The sequence below is a fragment of the Varroa destructor genome, unplaced genomic scaffold, assembly GCF_002443255.2.
Source record: "Varroa destructor unplaced genomic scaffold, Vdes_3.0 BEIS01000004.1, whole genome shotgun sequence".
Classification (NCBI taxonomy): domain Eukaryota; kingdom Metazoa; phylum Arthropoda; class Arachnida; order Mesostigmata; family Varroidae; genus Varroa; species Varroa destructor.
Genome location: NW_019211457.1, coordinates 50,468,086 through 50,476,981, shown reverse-complemented (window position 1 = coordinate 50,476,981; position 8,896 = coordinate 50,468,086). Strand labels below are relative to the sequence as shown.

General features: G+C 40.5%; 1 protein-coding gene across 1 annotated transcript; it reads right to left on the bottom strand.

Moving 5' to 3' along the window:
- Positions 1-4,849: 4,849 nt before the first annotated feature.
- Positions 4,850-7,313, bottom strand: LOC111249221 (uncharacterized). The gene is made up of 2 exons (XM_022802781.2): positions 6,900-7,313; positions 4,850-6,551 (listed from the first exon to the last, which is right to left on the bottom strand). Exons 1-2 carry the CDS (start codon positions 7,127-7,129, stop codon positions 6,212-6,214), a joined length of 570 nt encoding a protein of 189 aa, XP_022658516.1. The 5' UTR covers positions 7,130-7,313; the 3' UTR covers positions 4,850-6,211.
- Between the last annotated feature and the right edge of the window lie 1,583 nt (positions 7,314-8,896).

Here is an 8,896-nt window from a genome sequence, read left to right as displayed (position 1 = left end):
CGACAGGACAAGAACTAGTATATAGGTATTCCCTGATTAGACCGTTTCAGTTTTATGCTGGCTTTCTATATAGAGTATATCTTTTTGCAACATTAAAGAAACATAAGACATTTTATTATTTTCGCAATGTGCCTCTTACATATCTAATGGAAGTGTACACGATTTAGGCGCGAAAAATTTAAAATTCATTACTAAGTACCCGCCTACTATCACTTATAATTAATCGAATAACAACCTATGTTCAGCCGTTATTTCCGCGGTCACGGACAGTTACTTCCGATACGAGGAACTCATTTGCGGCTCATCAGTTGTCAAGAACTTGATTAAAACTTCTTGTTATAATTTGCGGCTTAAGCTACACCGTTTACTGATTTAGTCAGGATGGTTGCACTTGTAACTCACTGACTGAAAAACCTAGGGCCCGCTACTGCTAGGCCTGCCGTGAATCAGAGACAGTGTGTCCAAAAATCATGTATCAATCCGAAAACGAATGTCGGTAAAGGGTATTCGCGCCACAGGGTAGATTTAAAATTTGTCGGATGCCACTGACATCAACAGTTTGCGAGATTGCCGTTTTCTGTACCGCTCCCCAAGTATTCAAGAAAGTTCTTCGTATAACAATATAAAAAAATAGATAATGTAAAATAGATTTAGAAGTCTCGAAAAGCATACTAAAGACGAGAATGCTCTTATCTTTATTGGTGTTTTTTTTCAGCTATGTGTAAGCAGTGTTTGTGAATAGCTCAGGTACGAAATTGGTAAGACAATAATGCCAAAGACAGGATTTGGTTTCTTGAGTCTGCCTTCCTAAGCACTTTTAGATATATCTATAGTACACAGAAGTATTCGTTCATATCGGCTTAATTTTCTGCTAGAAAATCTTCATATCTGAAGTTTAAGTCAGCTGAAAAAATTACTGCTGACTCGTCTACGAATGTTTTCAATGTTAAACCAGTTCAGCTAATTATTGACACATTTATGGATAGAACACGCACCTGCCTACAGATGAACGTGGTTCGATCTTTTCATTTAACAACATTTTCAAGTTTTTACGTCGCATCTTAAAATTTACGGGAAAACGTATCACTTTAGAGGTAAGACCTCTGGCTTCGTACTGCGTTATTTAGATGTTATATGAGGATATACGATGATTTTAACAGAACTGCACAAACGCTACTAACTTGAACGCGATTCAGTGGAACGTAGTTCAGCGATTAAGCGCCATAAAGCTGGACTGTAATTAAATGACTAGCTCTAGCATATAAAACACAGATGCCTGCAAGCGCCACTGATGACCAGTGATCATTCCATGGCCTGCATCAAGTCCTACTAGTATAATTAACTAGTAAACCTAATTTCATGCTGCCTCGCTATATTTGTACACTCCATTCAGTTACAACTTAGTTAGTGCCTGCTTCTGGCAAACAATGGCGAAATTGGAAATTAATATTTTGCTGAATGGTATGAATGGAATGAACAGGTACAAAAAAAACTGGTTCACGGCAGTCTTTTCGACAGAAACTGGATTTTTAGACATTTGAGCAGTTGACCAAGCATCTTCTGCTTACAAAGCATCCCAAATTGTAGCCTATTGTGCGCCGTGTATTAGACTGGTAACCCAGTGGGTATCGACTTAACAAAGGCATGTTATTCACGACTAATTTTAAATGGTACTTTGTGAATTTCAAACAACAGTAGCCAGTGGACTACAAAACACACACACACACCCTCGGGTAAGAAGTTACCAGCGACAAAACCAGCGACAGCTACACACGGCAAAAGTCTTCTTCAGGGATGCTTTTTGAAGTTTTCAAAAAATTCTTCTAAGTACTATTTTTAAGGAAGTACATGGCTACGGAAATTGAAGTTAATTAGCTAGGATTTATTGGCGCATCCCGCATAGGTCTGATAAAAATATTTTTGTTCTAGCGATTATGTATACGGGAGAAGGTGCGCAGTGCATATTTTTCGAAAGCATTGCGGACGTTCACCAAGCATTAGAGAAACTGGCCAAGACTCTTGAACGAAAACTTTTTTTTTTTTAATAGACAGCCCACTTCAATGATTTTAGGACAGATTAACACAAAAATTTCATGAGTCTTGTTGAAGTTAGAAGACCATTGACCCGTACACCATGTACTGACATAAATTGTCAATGTTTCCAGTTTTACGTCCGGTATCATTTTTAGGCATAATTCTATCAAGCGGGACGTTAACCCTCTCAGAAAGAGACAACCCGGCTTGATACCCACATAGCGGTTTCATGAAGCTTCTCGACAGAGTTTCTAGAAACGAGTATTGGCATAACATTTTAAAGTTTTTAAAGCTCGTCTTCTGGCTCGAATTTCGGTTTTCCTTCATGAATATATGCACGCCTAAACTCGGCAGAGATCCCAAGTTTGATTATTTAAGCATCTATATGCTAAAGTACGAGATCAAAGTAAGCTTCGTGCTACTACAAACTAAGTAAATAAAACAACAGTGAAGTGACTATACGTTAGTTTCCGAGAAACATTTGTGAATTTATTAACTTGATGGCTGGAGTACAACTATGACGAGGCACAAACATTTTTGCATGATCTTGGTTCCCTGCTATCGTAAGATAGATAAATAAAATGATGAGGAGAGCGTATTGATAAATCCTTAAGGGACCGGTAAATCTTACGCTGACACTTTGTAAATTTGTAGCTTACGCTAATGAGTTCACATGAACCGGTTCTGAATGTACCACTGAGTCCTCCGCAGGACGTATCGCTTGAAGAGTGGATAGTGTTTATAATTACCATTTAACAAATGCTTTTATTAAGGACAATGGGAAACTTTTAGTGGCACATATATATGTATACTTCGTTCCAGCAAACGTCGTTAACTGTTGTAACCAATACAACTTTTTTGAAATCTTATCTAATTAATAAATAATCTAAAAGCCTGTCTAATTCCCTTACGGAATGAAGTGTCCATGAATATAATGAGTTCGCTTGGACTTCAGTTCCATGAAATCTACTTCTACCCACGCGCAGATTTAGTTTTCCACATTTTCCGGAATGTCGGACGGGTAGCTCCCCTTCAAAAAAGTGAGTGTTTATCAGCTTGCTATCATGCTAATTAAAACTTATTTTCAAACCACTTTTGTATAATTAAGTTTAAGTAGAAACTTAGGATTAGTTTAAATACGGGCTCAGTATGCTCACGCAATTAATAAGTAGTTCCCTCATTGTCAAATTTGACTTCAAATCATGCTGTAAGTTATCATCTGGAAATGTAAAAATGCAGGATAAATAAAACACTGTTTTCGTGTCGAACCTCACGCTTGATACTCTCCACACAAAAAAGCAACGTCTTCATTAGCAATGTTTGCAAGAAATAAATTACGCGCTTTCTTATAATAAATTACGCGATGTCTTAACGTAGTTGTCCATGATATCGAGGGGAGGTTACCACTTTGGGTCGATGCAGGCATAGCTTAAGCTGCGAGAAAGTTTGATGCCGCGGTTTGTATCCATAGTCTGTGCTGATTGGAGTGGAAATAAACCGGAGGTTTTGTTGTAACAATGGGATACAGAGGATCGTGCTGTTAGTCTAATCGCCTCGGAAGCGTTTGTTGTTTCGGAAACGGATGAACGGGAGTTGTACAGCTCCAAAGTTGCCAGGAAATCGGTCGGCCTGTCAGTTTAGTTGTCGTTTAACCCTGCTGCATGTGCACGTTATTCGCCGGACAGCGCACAGTGCAGCGGTATATTAGCGGCAGACAGGCACACGTTAACGTTGTTTCGAGAAAAAAAGATGGATCGGGAAGATAAAGTAAAGGAATATAGCAAAAAAAAAAAACTACTAATAAGCAGAGGAGAGATATAAGGGCAAATGTATGAGCTAAAACAAACAAATTATGAATAACATTAGAAAAAATGATGACCATGACATTTTAACCTGCTGACTTTTGGACCAGATAGCACGTATATGCTGGGATCTGAATTATCTATGGACGGGATTGAGTACTTATATCGATACTGATTATTATGCCACTACGTTTCTTGGCTTATCACCTTATTGATACAAAATCTCTGTCCAAAAGCCTACAAGCATGCTTCTATAAGCAAAGTCACCGCACAAAGGAGGCGAATCGATTATACCTTCGAAAGGTATGCTAAATCTAGGGAATCATTGTTATTATTACGCTTGTGTCTGAGTAAAATGACAGACAACTTACTTGACCGTTCCTATCGGCTGAGACATGCAATAAAACTGCCTCAGTCAATTTTCTGCGTGATAAATTAAAAAAATGTTTCATCATTCTATGCACTTTGCGGAACCTGCTACTAGTGTGCTCTGTTACGGAGGAATCTACCCTTCCCTCAGAAAAACCAGATTCAGATGGCTAGGAGGAAAAGTATCCCACAACGGTATTACCATTATCAGTCACTGCTCTGCCTCATACCAACAACGGGCTCGCTTGGAAATCAGCAACGCAGGTTATTGATTCGAATACAGCATGACAGTAGGGTACAGACGAGAAAACCACGGAAATCTTAGTTTTTCCAAGGAAAAATTGTTGTTTCCAAAAGTTCCAAAGAAAATAAGTGACCACACATTATAATGAGTAGAAATCTATCTTACTGTTGATCGCTATCAGTCTAATTAACTTGATGATGCATTTAATTTTAAATCCGAATTTAATTAAATTAACCACATTTCTTTAACCGTACTAACGTTCAGGGTATGGACATGTTAGCATAATAGCCGAATAGTAGCTGAAGGCCCAAGTCGTATTATAGTATTGGCGATAAATTGGGCCTTGTTTACAAATGGACTAGCCGAAAAGGTTTAGACCATCAGTAATGTAACACAAGTATACAACGTTTATAGAAACATTAATTTATTGTTAATTTACATATAACATTAAGATGTAACGACTAGAATATTTACAGTGTGCTTCGTGGATCGATGAATACGGGTCGGCAACGGTGTTCCGTCGACCCGTCAACGTAGTAAATCAACCTCCGACTAATATTTATTTTTAACATCTCGTCACTTTTACCGAATATATGTAAGCTTCGGGGAGGCCCAAAAGCAGCATTTTTATTTCGTCTTTAAACTTACAGAATTTCTTGGCAGCACTTTATTTAAGGTTATCTTTAACTCTACTTATTTAGGTCTAACCGGAACTCGCAGGATTGCAACCTAAAAGACACCATCACCAAGCTGGCCAGGGACTAACGAGCCTATCGTTATTAGGTAATGATGATGGGAGCTTCAAATAAAAGCGTGGCCTCAAGGTAGCCGGAAGAATATACATCTAGCGAAATGGAAATTATAGGATAGTGAGGATAAGGCCCGGTATCGCGGGCGAGGATCTCCTCCATTTCTGAAACGTCTCCAAATGGTAGAGTTAATGAAGCAGCTACCAGATAACAAATGGGCGCTAGACGCTAGACTTGTGTGTCAAAGAATACTTACACCTTTAAGAACTTTTTTTGAAGATCATGCGGCCGTTGATGATCTCAGGCTAAAAAGGCTATCTGAGTTGGAGGCCCTAGGCCAGATAAACACGGTTCGGGTCCAAACACCAGAAAAAACAGGTCGAGGGTAAAATATAGCAATATAGGAAAGTGTATAGCGAATATTGACATTCTCGTTACGCATCACTTCCACCAGCGGTAATACCCCACATGAAACATTCAATAAACTAGGGACGTCTGCTACTAAGGACTAACCTTCGTTTGTTAAACGGGAGGAAATCTTTGGCACTGCTCGCAAGCCGCACCAGCGCGGCCGCAGAAAAGGTTAGAAACATAGAATAGTTGTAGACGAATGAGGCAAGTTGATAGACGAAAGTATGAGACATGAAAGAATGAACAGGAACACACAGGAACAGAGCAAGTAAAGAACTAGAACGAGAACAGAAAGACTGGAAAAAAATCAAAAACGATAAGAGAAAGGAGTAAATTATAAGAGACAGGAAACTTTGACTCATTGCATAGTTGGGCTATATGATGGAAAAGGGACAAAAGGGTAGATAGCAGGCTTAGGGAGGTTAGATTAACGTTGAGGGCTTAGGGTCACGCCACGAGACGATACCACGCTACTAATGACACTGTCACGTCTAGGGACACACAGCACATATTTGATGGTTTGCGGATAGTCGAGAAGCGTCGGAGTCTTCAGCCGAGGTCAGCAATAGGAAGGATAGTCTTCGAGAAAGAAAGTTAGCAGCCTATTGGAAGCTTTGCCCCTGTCCGCTATAACCTTTTCCGTAGCCGACTGAAGGCGAGGCATACGATGATTGTCCGTACGAGCCGGCAGGTGCAGTTTGGTAACTCTGCTGGCTAGCAGAAGCTACATGTTCTGCGCCCACAGATGAACCCCCGTAGCCTTGGAAGGCTGAAGATGGCGCAAATCCAACACTGTTCCCGGGATAACCGCCGAACGAGTTCGATCCAAACTGACTGAAAGTTGGATAGCCATACGAAGCCGCGCCAAATGGCGAAGCTCCCTCTAGACTTGATCCGGCTGATCCTCCTCCATACCCTCCGTATCCATATTCACTGAAGCCGCTGTAACAATATGTGATTCGTCAATATTCGATAGTTTAAGCTAAATCGTATTGATCACGATCGTGTTCCGATGTTAGAATCTTCTGGTAAATCCGGATATATCAATGATACCGATTTGCATTACGCTAGTCATTCGGGTGTTAATGCTTTGCACAGGATCGAAAACATAAAGCTAGATCATCAGCTCAACTAACAGATCAAGAGAAGTATGATTAACGCTGAACAAGAACATATTCATAGTCAGTTGACTAATTGGCGATAGCACGAGAAGCTATTTTTGAACCTCATCCTTCAACTCACAGTTAGCTTCTTCACGTTTCTGTTCAAAGGAAATCCAACAAGACTCACCCAGCTGGTCTGAATCCAACTGGCCCATGTGGGGGCGAACCGGGATATCCTCCAGGCACCGGTTCAGGTTGATGTTGATTTAGTGGTGAAGGAGATTCTTTCTGTTGCTGTTCGCGATTTCGTAAAGCGCGCATAAGCCCAGCACTGGCCATTAAGCCAAGGAGTCGTTGTGAGGACACCTGTTCGGCCACTAGGGCCAGCAGAAGGGCTAAGCACAGCTTGGTCTTCATCTTCTGCTTCGCCAGCTGCCTACTGTCTTCAGCTCCTCAGAGTACCGCAAGCTGATCAAGCGGTACTAACTTTCGATTGTGAAGTATTCGCTAGTCGAGCGGATTGTTTTGTAGCCTGGTTGCCCTCTCCTAGACGGGGCGAGAGCCGTTGATTATGGCCCTTCCGGTGCCGGAGCGTCGGTAAACCCCTACAGGGGTAGCGACAGCAGCAATGGCTTAAGGGCTAAGCTGAAGGAATCACCGTTTGGTGAAGGAAGTTCACTTTCGTTGAGGCGCCCTCGCCGCTGCAGTCGCAACTATCGTCGCGGTATTGGCTACCGAAACCGTAGTCGCGACCGCACGAAGACCGGATGTGAAGGAAGACGTCCCGGCCCTTTCGATACCCCAATGTGCGGTCAACGCCCCTGATGACCATACCTGCCTAACAGTCAGTATCCACGACTCACACCTCTTGGATAGCGGCGACTGCACCGAGGCTATCATACAGATCATCGCCAGTCAACGGACACACATACATACAGACACACATTAACGACGACAAAGAAGAAGAGGTTATCACCGCAGAACGAGCTCACGGCAGTACATAGCTCACGTATTATTGGCAGTAATGGCGGACACTGAAGCACTGTGGTGTATTGTATCAGCACCGAGGCGCCGGGATATGCAGTGATTCGATGAACGTACCGCTGCTGCACCAATGCAACGTCACTGTTTAACCAACATGCTTTCCTATCCGCACCGTGATAGATACCGGCTACAGTGGGAAAATGATCAGGAAGGCTCTAGTATACAAATAAGCGCAATAGGGCAATGCGGTCTTTCATGAGATCATCATTATAACACTGACAATGAACGTTTTAACGTAGAAGGCATAGCTTTTGATTATTACACTTTGTTTGTTTTTTTTTAATTTTTCTCTATCGAACTGTTTATTACATTCTCTTGCTATTTAATTATTTACTTTTCCGCTAGGTAGCGGCATTGAATAGCGGCGATAGTACAAAATAGAGAACACAGGTATAATTTGTAAGTTAATAATCTTATAGTTCTTAGATTAATAATCGTTATGTTATCTATATATTATATAATGTAATAATATATAACTATTCTAGTTAGCCGTTCTATGTAGTTTGCCACCAAGGTTCAAATCTTTTGGGGTTCAAATAATCTTGGAAAATTATTTCTAATTATTTGATTTGTAAACATCTGTCGGGGTCTGAGTATATTTTTCTCCGACAAGAGTAAGCTTACGTACCCTGGAAATAATGCACTACCGGATGGCGATAAATTGGGTTATTAAAAAAATTAGGTGATGCTAGCAAAACTTAAATCCTAACTAATATCTAACAAAAACTAGTTATATAGACCCAATGTAAATATTATTCTTCGTATGTGATGGAAACCTAGAGTACGTCAACCTTTGTTTCCATGGGCCCTAGTTGAGGTAAAATGAATGGTTTGCTTTTGACCGATTAAACCATTTGATTGCTTTTAAAATACTACACTTTCAATAACCTTGTACGCCAGGACATACGAGGAAGATTAACACTAGGATAACACGTAATACCCAGCTGCATATATATATATATAGCCGATTAAAATTTTTTTATTTATAACCGCAATGTGAATATTGTCTGTTTTCGAGTTAGTCAATATGGTATCGTTTACAAAATACCGTTTGTAACGTAAGTAGAATCCAGAATGTCGATATATACGCCCAGTCTCTATACAACTCACCTACTAGATGTTAAACCGCTATATCATAGT

What these genes read in the sequence shown, in the direction of transcription:
- LOC111249221 (XM_022802781.2), bottom strand. Translation starts at nt 7,129, where the DNA reads ATGAAGACCAAGCTGTGCTTAGCCCTTCTGCTGGCCCTAGTGGCCGAA. An exon ending in GTTGGATTCAGACCAGCTGG is followed by an intron (nt 6,552 to 6,899) that starts GTGAGTCTTGTT and finishes ATATTGTTACAG; the next exon opens with CGGCTTCAGTGAATATGGAT.